General features: G+C 41.5%; 1 protein-coding gene across 1 annotated transcript in view; it reads right to left on the bottom strand.

Annotated features, from left to right (window-relative positions):
• The window catches only part of LOC126234302 (EF-hand domain-containing family member C2-like), a 240230-nt gene that overhangs the window by 28130 nt on the left and 193157 nt on the right, over positions 1 to 18943 (bottom strand). The window contains exon 11 of the mRNA XM_049942988.1: positions 744 to 857. Within this exon, the coding sequence (XP_049798945.1) occupies positions 744 to 857 (114 nt within the window). The remainder of the gene's footprint in view (positions 1 to 743; positions 858 to 18943) is intronic.

The following is an 18943-nucleotide window of genomic DNA, read 5'->3' as shown; positions in this document are numbered from 1 at the left end:
CCGTAGAAAGCCAATTTTCTTTTTCCTGATAACGACGTCCTCTTGAGTAGTCCCCGCCCGGAGATCCGAATGGGGGACTATTTTACCTCCGGAATATTTTACCCAAGAGGACGTCATCATTATTTAATCATACAGTAAAGCTGCATGCCCTCGGGAAAAATTACGGCTGTAGTTTCCCCTTGCTTTCAGCCATTCGCAGTACCAGCACAGCAAGGCCGTTTTGGTTAATGTTACATGGCCTGATCAGTCAATCATTCAGACTGTTGCCCCTGCAACTACTGAAAAGGCTGCTGCCCCTCTTCAGGAACCACATGTTTGTCTGGCCTCTCAACAGATACCCCTCCGTTGTGGTTGCACCTACGGTACGGCTATCTGTATCGCTGAGGCACGCAAGCCTCCCCACCAACGGCAAGGTCCATGGTTCATGGGGGGGTCAATAAATTTAAGTAATGGTAAATATGGTGGCTCATTTTTCAAAGATAGCATAATAACTTGTCAAAAGTGCAGAATGATTACTCGATGGAGGAATAGTTCAAATTCTGTTTTACAACACAAAGAAAGTAAATAACGAGGATAATCTGGAACAGATATGGAACTTGGTATTCTTATTGATCATACGATGAACAGTATGCATGCCATTCTATGAGGAAAATAGCATTCGCAACAGCAGGATTCATATGTAATTTTCTGTCCATCGGCAAGTTAAGAACACACTGAGCTTACTAAGAAGCAGATCAGCTTACCTTAATTGATCTTTTGTTATTTTTTCTCGTTTGCATCGCACACCGTAATGACGCGCCAGAGTTATTATTTCATGTTCTCTGATGGTATCACCCAGTACTTCCTTAATAGCGCTTCTGTCAAACAAGAAACATAAAAATATTAAGAACTTACTGAGAAACTACAAGCATACAAATAATTATGTTAAAAATTGTTTTAACTCATATGAGACCAGATGCTCTAAAAATTGATCATAGGAAATATTTCATAGTAGCACCTGATTGAGACAGTGGTCAGAGTTCCTGTTTGTGTTGATTAAGAAGTTTCAGAAATTTCCGTTTATACGATGCTAACTACGGAACCGTACGAACTTGCCCTCACCAATTAGATTCATACTGATAGGATGTGTAGGGCGTGTCTAAGGACTTTCAGCATATGCAATCAGGAAGAGCCAACTCTCAAACATTTTCGAGAAAATCAAGTTTTAAACTGTCGCTAGTGCTATAAAGAGATCTCAGCTGAGCGAGTTAGCGCTTAGTTTCAGAAGTGCAAGGTCTTTGGATCGAATCTCCCTACCGACACTTCGTTTTTTTCCATTCGCACGTAATTCTAATAACAGATTTATTATGACCAAGCAAATTTTTAATATGTCGTAAGGAGACTGGAAAGAAAGGATACCCAAACTTTCACTCAAATAAGTGTTATTATTTTATTTATATTTTTTTACGTACATTTGTGACAAGTATAATGTGTAACCTATGGAGCACTGCACGAATCAGGATGATAATGATCTCAGAAACATAAAAAACAATTATTGCAACAAACAGCACTTGTAATGCATGCCGAATTATTGCATGTGTATGGTTTTTTTTCAGTGGGTCTATTGAAAAAAACAGACTTGGTTTACATTCACAAACTGTTCTCAACGAACGCCGAATTTTTGCATCTGTATGGTTTTTTCAGAGTGCAGTGTCCCTGCCGCCACTGTAGTGTACTCGTCGCCACTGTAGAGTCTTGTACCAAGGACGCAAGGAAGATGATGTTATTATTTCAGGCCAGTATCCTCTTTCTACAACACAAATGCACATGTGGATTAATATGGTTTTTTATTTACAGGAACTGGCGATTGTAATTAACTGGAATAGAGTCCATGTGTTGTGGTACAAGCTCGTCAGAAATAATCCTCTTGCAGACAATCTCGGTAATCTTACTATAATCTGATGGTATTTACTGTTGTAGCCAGTGATGTGAACTGACATATGCCAACTGGGGTGCGAGTTAGTGACTGAGTGACTAGTGACTAAGCTCCTCTGGTCAGTGGCGGCGGCCTGAATACTTGCTGTCAAAAGGACGTTGGCGGCTTGTTGCTTGTGAGACTCTCCCTGGCCTGTCTTGTGATTGGCGAACTTGTACGTGCGCCTACTATCGATTTCGTGCTACATCTTTGCCGACTGGTGTGCTGGCGACAGCTTACATCAGTACACAGAGGGTCTAATGAAAAACAGACTTGGTTTACATTAATAAACGGTTGTTGTCGGTCATCACACAATTTCATGGTTTATCCCGCGTATCTGTTGACTGAGTACGTGGTAATGAAAAAAAAGTACCGGCAGCGATATTCGATCCACCGACATTCTTATGAAACGAAATGCTTAGTAGTGGGGCTACAGACCCCATGAATCCTAATGAAAGTATGAAACATACAGGGTGATTCTTACTAATTTTTAAAGACCTTCGCAGCCACGTAGATGACGCTGAGACAATTAATTTAATATAAGACACATGGGGTCGCAAATGTTGGGAAATACACCGAAAACGGATAAGAGGATAAGAAATGTTGAACATGTGATGTCACCAGATGACGTACCTCGCCACACATGAATGAAGCGGTTGGGCATGGTTGTGAAGGGATGATTGAGTGATGCAATACTTGTATTCAACCAAACGATACAATTTTCGAACACCTGTTTTAAATGTAGCCTTTTGTAAACATAAAAGCTACAAAATTTTTATCCTCGCTGTAACCGAGTAAAATCTGTTCTTATTTTGTGTTTCTTTTCTTTTCTTCTTTCTTTTTTTTTGTTTACAGACGTTATTTAGTAAAGAAAACGAGGTCTTTTATTGGTAACAACGAAATTCGGAAGCTAATACTCATTTACCTGTGTTGCAATATGGTAAGTAATGTACTTTGCAATAAACCAGAGAAGGATATGAGACATCTAAATAAGATAGTAAATCCTACTTTTAAACACATAAGTGTTTAACATAATGAAAAATAGGACAGTCTGCTGGACGCAAGATTCGAAAGTAGTAAGGTAAGGGTGCTACGAGCACATTTTGCTAGTGTGGATTGCCTGCATCAGGGGCAAACATACATTCTGGGCCACACCTATTTTCTCTTTTGATTGACAGATTCTTAACGTATTGTTCTGCTAAGTGGATTAAGACTAATCTGTCCTTCCAAGAAACCCCCTCCCCTTCCACTCCTCCCCCCTCGCCCTCCTCCTCCCTGCACCCCTCTGGGGATTACCCTCGCTGATACAAGCACACTTTTGATATCAAATTAAGTGACTAATTAATTATATTGATCAATTACTTAACTCCTTCCTCTCTGGGAAACCCCCTAGCCCATCCCCACCCATACCTCACCTAGAAATTGGCGGGAAAGAGGCTCAGCTCATTAGCCATGTCAGGAAATCGATTGCAGTGTATGGAATATTGTTTAAACAATTTCTGGTAGACAAGGCAATTTGTGGCATGTTGTTTATTTACACAATTTATGGGATACACGGCAGTGTTTGAAATATAGTTTATTTATTTAAATAAAGATTTTGTCAGGAAATTGACCGCAGTGTATGGAATACTGTTTATTTAAACAGTTTGTGGATGAATAGGCAATAAGGAATACTTAAACAATTTTGGCACTTTTATTATTCTGATTGCACATGGAAACGCAGAGTGGGCTTAGTATATATAAGCTGCTGCAGTCAGGGATGTTGAGGCATTTACTTTTTATTTTCCTCACTTTTCGAAGCTCACTGGTATCTAAGCTTAGACAGGAAAATCAGAACAATTACATATACAAAAATTAAGGCATGTTTGGAAACCCACAACAGAATGCGAAAGAAAGAAAAAAGAACAGAATTCGAAATGCTGTCGTGCATACGAGAAAAATAGCAGGAATTTCGGTGAATTTTCGATGTCCTACATATACTGGTCCAGAGATGCACTAAAGCCACAATGGCAGTTCTCGGGAGGGGGGGGGGCAGGGGGGGGGGGGGCGTACAGAATTCTACCTGTCTCCAACGTCACTAAACTTCCTGTAGATGCATCATTGCTTTGCCCCCATCTTGTCGAACCAGTCTCTAGAGACTCCTATGCCCTCCCACAAAGGATGTCTTGTGACTCTCTGACATCATGGAACTTCCTGAGATTGTAGCATTCTAATTGGTTCTTTCTGAATTTACCTACCAAATTGCTGTTGCTGGTGTGAAAGTATTTTCTGCAGACACAAAAATTATGAGAATTTCAGCACCAAACTATTTTGTACAGCTCAAGAAACATACAGCAGTCATATTGCACTGACAATTAAACTCTGCAAAAGTGGTCTACAGATCATGAATGGAACGATGTGCAGTATAGTAGCGTTTGGGGGTCTCTCGCGTGAGTGTCTATCGTCAGGGCGCTAACATGAAGATAAAAACCGCTCAATGTCCTAATTACAGATCACATTACTAAAGACCACCGAACAGGGACCGCATATCGGCCTCCTTTGATCTCATGTCCCCCCCCCCCCAAACAAAAACAAAGCGTCAAGTGACGGCATTCTGTTGATCGGAAAATTCCAGACCTGCTTCCTGTTTCTGTCTCTCTCAAGAGCCCACTTCCTGTTTGTCTGTGTGAACCAACGTATCTAAACATGCATTATCCTCAGAATACTGTGATCCTGCTGGCTAATGCTGGACACAAGCTGAGAGCTGACGCAATTTCGATATCAAAAATAGAGTTAAATAATCCATTTGCACTACTCTATCAAATTAATTGTTTAACAATTTACAGAAGTCAAATAGAGCGCTTAAAACATTCACCTCCATCTTACAATGATCCTTCTTCGTAGTAAAAAATATTTTCAGTGTTTGAGTATCACACACATCAAGTAATGAAATTTTCACCGCAAATAGATCGTAGCACTAAATACAGGGTGATTCAAAAAGAATACCACAACTTTAAAAATGTGTATTTAATGAAAGAAACATAATATAACCTTCTGTTACACATCATTACAAAGAGTATTTAAAAAGGTTTTTTTTCACTCAAAAACATGTTCAGAGATGTTCAATATGGCCCCCTCCAGACACACGAGCAATATCAACCCGAAACTCCAACTCGCTCCACACTCTCTGTAGCATATCAGGCGTAACAGTTTGGATAGCTGCTGTTATTTCTCGTTTCAAATCATCAATGGTGGCTGGGAGAGGTGGCCGAAACACCATATCCTTAACATACCCCCATAAGAAAAAATCGCAGGGGGTAAGATCAGGGCTTCTTGGAGGCCAGTGATGAAGTGCTCTGTCACGGGCTGCCTGGCGGCCGATCCATCGCCTCGGGTAGTTGACGTTCAGGTTTCATAACTAACCTTTTTCGTAGGACTCTCCATACAGTTGATTGTGGAATTTGCAGCTCTCTGCTAGCTCTGTGAGTCAATTTTCCTGGGCTGCGAACAAATGCTTGCTGGATGCGTGCTACATTTTCATCACTCGTTCTCGGCCGTCCAGAAATTTTCCCTTTGCACAAACACCCATTCTCTGTAAACTGTTTATACCAACGTTTAATACACCACCTATCAGGAGGTTTAACACCATACTTCGTTCGAAATGCACGCTGAACAACTGTCGTCGATTCACTTCTGCCGTACTCAATAACACAAAAAGCTTTCTGTTGAGCGGTCGCCATCTTAGCATCAACTGACGCTGACGCCTAGTCAACAGCGCCTCAAGCGAACAAATGTACAACTAAATGAAACTTTATAGCTCCCTTAATTCGCCGACAGATAGTGCTTTGCTCTGCCTTTTGTCGTTGCAGAGTTTTAAATTCCTAAAGTTGTGGTATTCTTTTTGAATCACCCTGTATATCCGAGGTCTTGTATGCACTAACATTTGAGAAAACAAACACCTTCCTCCTCCACAACGTTTCTTCTAAACATATCAGGCGAAAAAAATCCAGCTGATCACATAAAGTCGCGATCGTGAAGAGTGCGTCCACCGACTGCCAGGAGCCGTGGTCGCGCCATCCTCCACCAACAGGGGGCATCGCATCGTCTCGCGAGCACAGGTGAGGAGATACCCTCACAAATATCGGGTATGACAGTAGCCGCACGCCCATACCACGGCATCCACGCACCCCTGTACCGAATGCTCAGAGATTGGAGGTAGACTGTCACCAAGCAATCAATTTAGATGGGTGGAATAACCGTCCAGCGCAAACACCCGTCATTTTGAATCTTCTCACGCAACACACACGTCTACTTCTAACGCCGCTCATGCAGCACGCTGGTAACTTCACTAGCCCCGGCTGCCACAGGCAACAGTAGACAGGTCAGTTCATTCTTTGTACCCAACTGCCCGTCACAGGCCGAACTAATCTGTTACTTGTGGTCGCCGACTCCTCATGAACTCCCATGCCGCCAGCCGCGGTACACTGCAAAACAAACAGCTGGAGCTTGGATATACACAGTAGTTCTAACCAATTTCACCCCGACGAATACTCCAATTTAAAAACGTCCACTTTATCCAATCCAAGACAACTATGTTGTTGACTGTACAACCTGAAATCCTCATGCAAAATGTGGATTTCTCCCTTTTATACAAGTTATTTTCGAAGACAGTAGAAACTGGGGTGTGCACGCATTTTCACATCGCTAAAGTATCGTTACTCGTAAAAATCCTGTAGCAATATGACATAGGCTATATTTCTTCTAAGTATTTTCTCATCAGGCAGAAAGACATCTGTCCTAATCAGCTTAATATCTGTTACGTAATGTATCGCAGGACTACGACATTAAACTCATTTTTGCCTCATGACGTAGTGCTAAGACCTCTGTCACAGGATGCCCCCTCACTTACGACCTCCTTTGATGTAAACAAATGCCTGACCGCATATGAAGTCTCTTAAGGTAACAGCACAGAGAAATTGTAAATATAAGGTTTATACTACATATCACTTCATAAATTCGGTAATATATCTGATTTTATTACGATGATCATCTCACTCTGTGTATGTGGGACTCTGAAATTTCATTGAAAGATATCATCGCAATAAAAAAGGCTGGATTACCACTCCAACTCAAGAATCATGTCTGTGGTACCCCAGTCATCGCTTGTAACTGCAGGTGGCACGTCATAATATCAAATTGATAGGCTCATAAATTAAACTGATCATGAGAGCCACCACTTTGCATGGCGAGTAATTTTTTTTCAGCAATTGGAGAACCATGCGGTGTCAGCTACCAAATACTTTACAGAACAGCTGCTGTATAGTTTTTAACAACATTTTACTGTATGTCTGTTGAGGTAATAGTGATACATGCAAGATGTGACAGAGAAATGGAGTACTTCACGTACATGTTCGTTCATCTAGAGGAGGGTTTTGAAATGGGTTTTCCATTGATGAACATGATTCATCTCACACGTATTGGAAGCGCTCTGCTGACAGTGGTGTGGGTGGGTGGTTTTTTGTGAGGGGACCAGACTACAAAGGCCATCGGTCCCAGTGGTGTGGGGATGTTTACTGTTAACGCGCTAAGCCACACACGGAACACGCAGTTATATACAAGTCGATCACAAGTTTTACCACACAAGTGATGCACCCCTAGAGAACAACAGAAAAAATGGTTAAATGCATGATAAATGACCTGCAACAACATCTCCTAGAGTGCATCACAATCTACCGTTAAATCATACCCTGTTACAACCCCTCTCAGCCGATCGATCCATCTACTTTCTATCATCCTTTAATGCAGATCCATGTCTATTGAGGTAATAGTGATGCATGCAAGCTGACTGCCGTCTTTGATGATTTCCTGGAAAAGAGATCGATCTGCCTGTAAGTTGACATGTATCTACATTAAAGGATAATAGAAAGTAGGTGGAGTGATCGGCTGAGAGGGGTTGTAATGAGGTATGACTTAATGAGAGAACTGATGATGCATTGTGAAAACAGGGAGATGCTGCTCCAGGTCATTTATCACACACTTAACCATTTTTTCCATTGTTCTCTCAGGATGCATTGGTTGTGTAGTATAACTTGCGATCGACTTGTACACAACTGTGTACTCTGTGTGTGACTTAGAGCGCAATCTATCTCCAATCGATAACAGCAGACGTCTCCACAGCAATGTCAGCAGAGGGCATCCAACGCATGTGTGATGAATCATGTTCATCAATGGAAAACCTATTTCAAAACCCTCCTCTAGACTAACGAAGACGTATGTGAATTACTCCATTTATCTGTCACATCTTAGACACCAATCGAGCCTTCAGTTTCATATAGTTACAAAGGTACAGTTACTATACTTTTCATGTCTGTCCTATCCAAAATGCATGTATGTGGATCATCGGGGTGAGGGCAAATCTTATGATTTTTAGTAAGTTAGTGTATAAGTTACGCAAATATTCTTGTAGAAAATCATAGAGTATATGGGTATGTCAGCAACATGACCAAATACATATGGAAAACTGGCAAAAAAAAAATGACATAAAATCGATAAAATTCGAGGAAAACATGGTATCCACGAAAAATTGATCTGAAATACGTAAAAATTGAGATAAAAACTATGAAATATATGTAATCCTAGTAAAATTATGGAAATTGACTGAGAGTGCATAAAAATAGAGAAAAATACCATAAAATGAGTATGAGCAAAATCAATAAAACTGCGTGTTCTGGAGGGTAGACTGATGCTATATATACAAGGCTTAATAGGGGAAAGAAAAGGGATGTGGTGTCAAGGCAAAACAGCAACATTATCCCGCACATAAGCAATGTAACATAACACCAGACCATGACTTATGTGTGCAAGAGGCACGTTACCAGGAGCGGTGATAAACTGTGATAAGGCTCTTACATCTCCTCTGGCTACTGCTCATGGTGTTTATTTTCCTTGTAAGATGACTGTTGTAAACATATCGTACTTTCTGAACCATAATCAGGTTCGAGCTTTGTGAACAGCAGACAACTTTTGTCTATGGTAACCTATGTAGTGCTTGTGTTACAAAGAATCGATGTTTTCTTTGGTGTCCTGGGTAGTAATTCTATCACTTTACGGTTTGTCACCATAGTTTATCATAGAGAAACTTGCAGGGAGAATGTATGTCATGCACTGGAAATATGTTTCTTTCATTGGAATACTGACAACGTTGCATTCCACATGACTAATAGGAATAATAATCTGGAGCCCCATCATCACAACACTCTTATATCAACTACACACCAATAAGGAGTGGTAACCTCCTCGACATGTACTCATTTGGAAAGATCTTGTGCAAATGGATGGACACCGTGAGTAAGAACAGTCCATGCTGAACAATAGTTTTGGATCTGGCTCGGTCTGTTCCTTCACGAGATGTGGAATATAATGGTTATAGCACTTTCCTACTTCTGATCAGTTGCAAATTAAATCAAGGACATTGTGTTGTAGGGAAGGTTGGTCAAAGACAATGTGGGGAGATCATTCAATGTCCAATTTTATTCTAAGAAAATGAGAATGCTCTGTGACTCCCATCCACATAGGGAAAGATGGGCAATAGTATTCATAAATTATACACTATATTCGAAGTGCTAGAAATATGTAGATAACCTAAATGCATCAGTACAGGGCGCTGTCTAGTATATTTTAGTGTGTTTGTTGGAGAATTAACAATAAATGGACATACTGCACAGTCATCTATCTACATTCGCAATCTATTATATGACTCACGCAAAGTCGTGGATAGGTGGTTTAGCAATGATACAGAAACTGAGAAGCATGATGTTGTGCCACTGGTCGGCGTTGAAATTGCAGAAAAATTGGTAAAATAGCTAAAATAGAAGGCACTACCAACTGTGGGGCTAGTTACAGTACATCACCCCATATCAACAATGTCTTTTCCATCTCATCTGTCCACTGATATGCTGTTGATTACTACATAATAATTGAATGATGCCACTTGTTTGAGATGGAGAAAGTCTTGGTGAGAGCAGTACCTTCCGGGGATGGCCTGCAGAAAACAGTGATCATGTACATGATTGCAATATAAGAAATCAATCGAAATGGAACACCTAGCCATCTGCTACCACGTCATTGTGGAAGATGACATTAAATGCAGTCACCTTTGGGCAGCTGTTAGGAAATACCCCACTCTTCCAGTTTCCATATGTTGCAATATATTCCAAATTTTTTGTCAATAAGAAACACTGCCTCTGTCTTTTATTTCAAGCAACCTGTGTGTTATGGGAGGAGCATTGTTTACATCATGCGAAGTCCAAGTTTTGTGGAAAAAAACAAAATGAAGACAGTGTACAAAGCTGTAGTCACACATTGCTTGGATATGTTACAGCATAAAAAGACAACACATCACACTGCTTCTGAAAGAAAAACACAGGAATCCTCTCCTGCAATTGATAGTTTGTGGGATGCAGTCCTCCTACAGTACAGATGACGAAACTTTACACTGGTCTGTGGAAGTAACTTCGATCACAGGCCACCTGCTCCAATAGACCAATACCTGTGTATTTAATAGGATCGTCACAAATGTTCGATGGCAGAATCAGATGGTATTTGTTTTTGATATATTGGAAGACAGGGATGTGGTAATATCAAGTTCTCTACTGCGTAACATTAGTAGAGCTTTTATAGTTCGTAATTTTTCTCTGTTGGGTGGTACAAAATAACGAGCAGGAATAGAATGTTTGGGTGATAGACATGACTGCACTCTGAGATATGTAGATCTTCTTTGGACTGCAATATCTGTATGTAGCTTGGAGATGCTCTGCAATGCAGTAGCAAGATCCCCATTTCTCTTAAAGTTCCTGTGTGATGTGGAGTCTTCCTAAATTTCCCGGTAAGAAACACTACTATAAATGCTCATACTGTCTTTTCTGCTACCTCGTGTTGCAGAAGAAAGCTTTGTTTGGCGCTGGCCTTTCACAATGTATATGGCTGACGAAGCTATGACAACATGTGCCCATTTCCATCAAGTGCTCAAAACATGGTCCCGTTGCATTCGCTCAGCTCACCCTGTTTCTCCACGGGATGCAGAAGGTCTTAGATACAGCACTATCTGACTTCAGTTCCGACTTAAATTGGAACGATCACATGGACAAAGTTGCAAGGAGGGCAGGGCAGACATCATCTGGTTGGTTGTTTGGGGGAAGAGACCAAACAGCGAGGTTATCGGTCTCATAGGATTAGGGAAGGATGGGGAAGGACGTCGGCCGTGCCCTTTCAAAGGAACCATCCCGGCATTTGCCTGGAGCGATTTAGGGAAATCACGGAAAACCTAAATCAGGATGGCCTGGCGCGGGATTGAACCGTCGTCCTTCCGAATGCGAGTCCAGTGTGCTAACCACTGCGCCACCTCGCTCGGTGGCAGAGCAGAGACTGAAGATTAGTTGCCAAGATGCAGAGCGACTGTCTAAAATACCACACTGGAGTTTTGCTGTATGGGATCCTTAGCAGATGGGTGACTCGTTTCGAGGTATGACAGTGGCACGAATATGATTCACCAATGGCTGCAATCATTAAAAGATATCTCCACAGGATCCAATGCAAGTATGTGGCTGAATGGATAGACTTGATTTCAAATAGCAGACAGCATATCTACCAGGAAATGTAACACTATCAGTGACTCTTGTGTGAGCCTATATAACCAAGAACATTTTATACAGAGTGATGGTAACATAGAAGTTGTGACCGCGATTTTAACAGTGCAGTCCATATGCGAAACGTATGTTGCCAGTTGTAGAGTTATTGTGCGGTCAACTTCAAATGTCAGTTCCCAACAACATTCCTCGAAAAGCACATCGTCTTCACTCCATGGATTCCCATCTGAGCTAACAGGTGAGTGAAATCTGACTGCTGAAACAAGAAAATTACTCCCCAAGAAAAGTGGCTCTCATTATCAATTTAATTAATTAGCCTAGCAATCTGATATCAATGACGTGTCACCTGGCATGTAGAAGCGATGGCTAGGGTACCACGGATATGATTCTTGAGCTAGACCCGTAATCAGGCGCTTTTTGTTGTGATATCTTTTACCAAAATTTTAGTCTCCCACATGCATGGAGTGAGACGACCATTCTAATAAAATCAGATATATTAAAGAATTTATGAAGTGATATGTAGTATAAACCTGATATTTACAACTTCTCTGTGCTGTTAGCTTAAGAGACTTCATATGTGGCGAGGCATTTGGTTACTTTAAGGGACGTCGAAAGTGAGGGGGCATCGTGTGGTAGAGAGAGATCTTAGAACTCACTCATGAGCAAAAATGAGTCTAATATTCTAGTCCTGTGATGCACGACTTAATAGATACTAAGCTGATTAGGACAGATTTTTTTCTACCTGACGAGAAGATACTTAGACGAAATGTAGCCTATGCCATACTGTTACAACATTTTCACGACAAGTAACGATACTTTAGCGATGTGAAAAGGCGTGTGTACCTCATTTTCTCCTGACTTCGAAAATAACTTGTATGAAATGGAGAAATATACTTTTTGCGTGAGAAATTCGATGTGTATGGTCAACAACATCGCTGTCTCGGATTGGGTACAGTGAACTACGAGGGCCGTTCAGAAAGTAACCTCCGGTTGATTTAAAAAAATACACCAAGTTAAATAAAAATATTTTAATATATACATCTTACAACTACATCTTTGCACTATTTTTCTACATAGTCTCCATAGCGATTGAGGCACTTATCGTATCTCTTCACAAGCTTTGAAATTCCTTCTGCATAAAAATCACCCGCTTGTGCCTGGAGCCAGCCTGTGACCGCATCTTTGAGCTCTTCGTCGTCATCAAACCGCTGTGACCCGAGCCATTTCTTCAAATGCATAAAGAGGTGATAATCACTTGGCGCCAGGTCTGGGCTGTAAGGTGGATGGTTGATAACGTCCCACTTGAAGGACTCAAGAAGGGCCGTTGTTCTGCGAGCAGAGTGAGGACGGGCGTTATCGTGCAAAAAAATGATACCGGAAGTCAGCATACCACGGCGTTTGTTCTGTATGGCCCGTCGTAACTTTTTTATTGTTTCACAGTACACGTCTTGATTAATGGTCGTACCACGTTCCATGAATTCAACCAACAACGCCCCTTTGGCATCCCAAAACACCGTTGCCATCAGTTTTCTGGCAGAAAAATCTTGCGAGGCTTTTCTTGGTTTGGTAGGCGAATTTGAATGTGCCCACATCTTTGATTGTTCTTTTGTCTCAGGGTTCACGTACTTAATCCAGGTTTCGTCACCGGTCACGATTCTGTTTAACAATGGTTCTCCTTCGTCCTCATAACGTGACAGAAAGTCTAATGCAGAGGCCATTCTTTGAGTTTTGTGGTGGTCGGTAAGAATTTTGGGCACCCATCGTGCACAGAACTTACGGTAACCCAATCTTGCTGTCACTATCTCGTACAAGAGAATCTTAGAAATCTGTGGAAAACCAGTAGATAACTCTGACATTGAGAAACGTCGATTTTCACGAACTTTTGCATCAACTGTCTGAACGAGTTCGTCAGTCACCAATGATGGTCAACCACTCCTCTCTTCATCATGAACGTTTTCTCGTCCACTTTTAAATAAACGTACCCATTCACGGACAACTCCTTCACTCATAACTCTTGGTCCGTACACAGCACAAAGCTCACGATGAATAGCTGCTGCAGAATATCCTTTGGCTGTAAAAAACCTTATGACAGCATGCACTTCACATTTGGCGGGGTTTTCTATTGCAGCACACATTTCAAACTGCCACAAAAACTAAACTAGCGCAGGTACGACGTTCACTCGACCACGGCTTGATGCCGACTGACCTGTTGAGTGCGTGAACGCACAGATGGCGTCGCTACTCCCCCCACAACCCGCACTGTGACCAATCGGAGGTTACTTTCTGAACCGCCCTCGTATTTAAACTGGCGTGGAGGGTCCATGTCGGGGCGAAATTGGTTTGAACTACTATATACATCCAAGCAGCAGCTAGTTATTTCGCAGAGCACCATGGCTGGCGGCAGGGAAGGTCACGACGAGTTGTTGACAGACAGGAAGCATGTCTGGAATTTCCTGATTAACAGAATGCTGTCACTTGATGCTTTGTTTAGGGGGGGGGGGGCGAGATCATAGAGGCCGTATCTGGTCTGTGGTCGGTGGTATTTAGTAATGTCATCTGTAATTAGGACATCCGGCGGTTTTGGCCTTGGTGGTGGCGCCCTGACGATAGATGTACACGCAGGAGACCCCAGCCAATGTCTACTATACTGCACCTCATTCCATTCATGATCTGTAGACCACTTTTTCAGGGCTTAACTGTCAGTGGAATATGACTGCTGTATGTTTCGCGAGTGAAATTCTCGTTCGTAATTTGTATGTCTGCAGAAAGGGCTCCCACACCAACAGCCAGTGGCGAATACATAAAGGGGGCGGGGGGCGCCCCCCCCCCCCTTGCGTAGCCGCCCGCATTACTCCCGCACCGCCCCCGCCAGTCAGCCCGCACGCTATTCGTTCGTTTCTTTCGTCAGTAGACTCGACTGAATCGAGGTATCGAGTATTTTATACGTTTCTGTCTGGCACATAGATAGCTAACACATACCACAAGAGAAAAGTCGCGGCCATTCTCGTGATTTCTATACGTCATTCTGTCTGGAATTTGTTCAAGAAAAGTCGCGAATCTTCTACTGTTTTCTTGTACGGAGAGCCTTCGATACATCGCGTTATAAATGCGGACTATTTGCCGAATAAGAAGCTATTTTACATTCATTCCGAAGCAGAAATACTAAGACTGAAGAATTAATAAATAAAATGTTCTAGTTGTAGCAAGTGCAAGTGTGAAGATTAGTCAAGAGTGGGAGTGATCAGTTGATTGTGAAGTATTAATAATAGTAATTCATAGCAATTTGTCAGTAAAAATTTTGTTACGAGATTCGTAACAATATTTTTACTAATAACTTATATCTCCGGTAATACTGACGTTCGAGAAGATTCCTAAAAACGCATTGTTACTATATAAGCCATCTATCGAATTCACTATATCTGACTGTCCTACTTTGCACACGCTGTACAAAATATTTCTACATATATCATAAGTTGGCAGTGTCTTGTATACGTGTACTGCATGTGATTTGATCATTTTTTACTACAGGGTGCTCAAGATATCTTTAGCACCCCCTCCTTGAGCTTTTTCTGTGTCTGCCACTGCCAGCAGCAGCAGTTTGGCGAGTAAATTCAGTAAGAACCAATCAGAATGTCCCATTCACAGGAAGTTTCATGTCATAAGAGAGTCACAAGACATCCTTTGTGTGGGAGGGGGGGAGGCGTCACAGACATCCTTTTGGGGGGGGGGGGTTGTCGTAAGAGTCTTTACAGACTGGTTCTGGTTCAGACAAGATTGGGGCAGACTAAAGTATTTACAGAAAGTCATGTGATGTCTTCTTTGTTTGAGTGTTCAGTCCAAGCAGATCAGCCTCCTCTGTTTTGGACAAGTGGGATGCTGTCCTCCCGACTGCCAATTTGGCTTTAGGGCATCTCCAGACAAGCATTTGTTGTAGGACGTCGACAGTTCACCGAAAATTCCAGCCATTTTCTCGTCTGTAGGACAGTGTTTCGAATTCTGTGTGTGATTTATTTTCTTGTTTTTTCGCGATCTGTTTTGGGTTTCGAAACATGCCATGAACTTTTAGATATGTAATCATTCTGATTTTCGTATCTATCCTTAGACACAGGTGTGCTTCTAAAAGTGAAGATAATAATAAATAAGCGCCTCTACATCCCTGACTGCAGCGACAAATATAAACTAAGCCCTCTCAGTGTTCCCATGCACTATCAGAATAAAAACGTGCAGCAATTGTTTTAATATTCCATACTGCCTAGTCACTCACAAACTGTTTAACAGTATTCCTTACACTGCAGTTAATTTTCCGACATATTCTTTAACTCAAAAATAAACCATATTCCAAACACTGTCTTGTATCCCACAAATTGTTTAAATAAACAATATTCCACACATTACCTTGAGGGGAATGGGGTGGTTGGTTTCTTGGAAGGATGGATTATCTTCGGGGGGGGGGGGGGTCATAATCCACTTAGTGCAACAATAGGTTAAAGGTATGTCAATCAAAAGAGAACAATAGGTTTGCTCCTGAACATATGTTTCCTCTGATGTAGGCAGCACACACTAACAAAAGGCACTCATAGCCCCCTTACACTACTACTCCCGAAACCTGAGCCCCATGTGATAAAATCGCACATCTGGGCCCAGAGGCACACTGATGTGAGTATTTGACTTGGGTTCAAATGATCATGTGCAATAAACCTATAGGCTCAACCAATGCACATGTAGTGAGATATGTTATCTGTGACTTCACATGTTCAACATTTGCCATCCACATTTGAAGTATTTCCCCGAGATTTACGGCCTCATATGTCTTATTTTAAATTATTTGTCTCTTCGCCATCTATGTCACTATGGAGATTTTTAAACGTTAATAACAATCATGCTGTGTAAGCAAGCCTAAAAGTTTCAAACTCGATTTTCTCAAAAAACGTTGAGAGTTGCGCCAATGTAAGTTGAATGTCTAATGGTGTCCTCTCAGTATGAACTATGATAGTAAGGGAAGTTTGTATGATCTCATTGTAAGTGTAGTTCTTTGGTAGCCATATCAGTCTTATAATTTATTGTCATATGCAACTTTTTCTTAGATGACTAACAGAAATTACTTTTCCTGCACCTTACTCCTGTCAAGTAATATATAGTTTCTCCAGATGTTTGATCATCATTAAATATACAAGCTTTTTTAAAGATGTATGTTAGTCAACATTCCTTCTGCTCGGTAGGTGATAGTGTTGTACCTGAAGGATAGTGTACCCAGGACCGCATGATGTTTCTTGGTCGGGGTTTCAATCTGGTGCCTGATTTTAAAATAACATGAAGGAATGCGCACTATATACCGCCATTAGCATTTTTCAATTTTCTACAGCTTTTGCTGCTGTTTGACATCAGGTTGTGTTTTGTTCAGAATTTGTATGTGTTTCACATTTTATGCATTGAAATGCTGTATAGTATATTAAGGCTATATTTAAGTCTTCAGGTACAGAATTTTTTATTTTCAGGACTATTTATATAACATAAGCCATACTTCATGCTCATTCACCATATTATACAGGAGAGCGTCTTTTACCATGATTATTGATGTATAGTAGAGAAATGATGTAGCACATAGACTATTAAATACAGTATTGACAAGTTTTTCTCCTTTGCAACACTATTAAATTTGAATAGAATATGTGTTCCTAGGTAGGCCTATTGTTGTATAACATATGAATAGTACCCCATGGGAGTCAAAGTTGGCAACAGAATTGCAAGTTTCTGTCGAACGCCGAAAGCAGTGGTGCGGAATCCAGCAGACCCAATGGTGTGCACCCACTGAGCTACACGTCCAGCAGCTCTGGACTACAAGCGCTCCCTGCCACCACAATGTAGGACAGTTGACGGCAGGCACACTGCCCACTCATGCTTGGAGCCTCTTTGCTACATGATGCTCCACAGACAACATGAAATTTGTCTCACACGGAACCCCTTGATTGCGAACTCGCAAAAAGCCAACGCCATTTATAGCATTCGACGCCCATGATATTGTCTACTGTGCAACCACAACAATGCCTACTAATGGTAACAGGGTGGCAGAACTGGAGGTATCCAGTGGTGAGAACAGCATGAAGCAACAGGCCATAGTTGAACTGCTTAGTCAACAAGTAACTCACATCACTGCTGCAGTCGTAGTGGTGTTGATACAAAGCAGAGCAATGGCAAAGATAAACAAAGCAAACTGTGCATTATATCTATAACAACAGTTGCCGCAGTTGACACTTTGTCAGAAAGGAATGCAAGGAATTTCGCAGAGTCAAAAAGAAGGGGCAAATAAAATATTAGCGTTTCTGCAAGAAAAGTCAGAGGAATGTGGCTATTATATACACTCGACTGTACAGAGTACAATGGTGACGATATGTGCTTAGCAAGTAAAAGCGAAATTGAAACCAGTGTCACACCATGTAATTCATTATCCTTGTTGGACACGGAACCACAAATCCCCATCTCCAATGAAAGATAGTAAAGGACAATCGTTATCCAAGGAGCCGGTACTAAACAAAATTACGCACATGGAAGGTCATCTGCAGCATGGTGGAAAAAACAATTATCAACAGATTTCGAATAAGTCTGTAACAATACAACCATGTAGAGTATAAGAAAAACTACTGATATTCAAGGGAGGACAAAACGCATCTATTAGATAAACTGGCGTATGTGCACTTCAGGATGTGCATGACAGTGATCTATTATGTTATGCACATCAATGGGGGAGTCAAGGACGCAAGGTGCGTCGGAACCAGAAGTGGTGCGGATTTTGTTGTAAAAAGTAGCACAATTGACAGCAGACAATACTCAGTTGAGAAATGAATTAACATCTAGAAGTGAGCGCGAAATTGCATCTGATCAGTCGTTGTTGCCTAGGATGCCGCAGCAGGAGATTGACCCAGCTGCCGCAAGTTTGATTATTCCGTTTTCTGGCAAGGCATCTGAGGATGTGCGTTCGTTTGTGGAGGACTTGGAGACTTCAGCGGTGATGAATGGTTGGTCTCATGAACAGTTGTTACATGTAGCCAAGATTAGATTAACGGGTGAAGTGAAGACATGTGTAAGGTGTTCTGAGGCCTTAAGGAGGGCAGGACAGTTTAAGCAGTTAAAGGAATGGCTTTTACAAAGGTACAAAAAATAGAATAGCGCTCGGTACTTTAGGGAGAGGTTAAGTACATTGACAAAGAGACAGAGGGAGACGATAGTGAAATTTGCGGACAGGATAAGAGAAATTAACGAGTACACTTACGAGTTGGATCAGAGCAACGAAGAGAATGGTGTTCTATTGCAGGAGGCTGAGCAAAGGGCACTTGATGTATTTTTGAGAGGGTTACCGACGCTTATGTCA

This window comes from Schistocerca nitens, chromosome 2 (genome assembly GCF_023898315.1).
Source record: "Schistocerca nitens isolate TAMUIC-IGC-003100 chromosome 2, iqSchNite1.1, whole genome shotgun sequence".
Classification (NCBI taxonomy): Eukaryota; Metazoa; Arthropoda; class Insecta; order Orthoptera; family Acrididae; genus Schistocerca; species Schistocerca nitens.
This window is presented reverse-complemented; position numbering and strand designations above follow the sequence as displayed.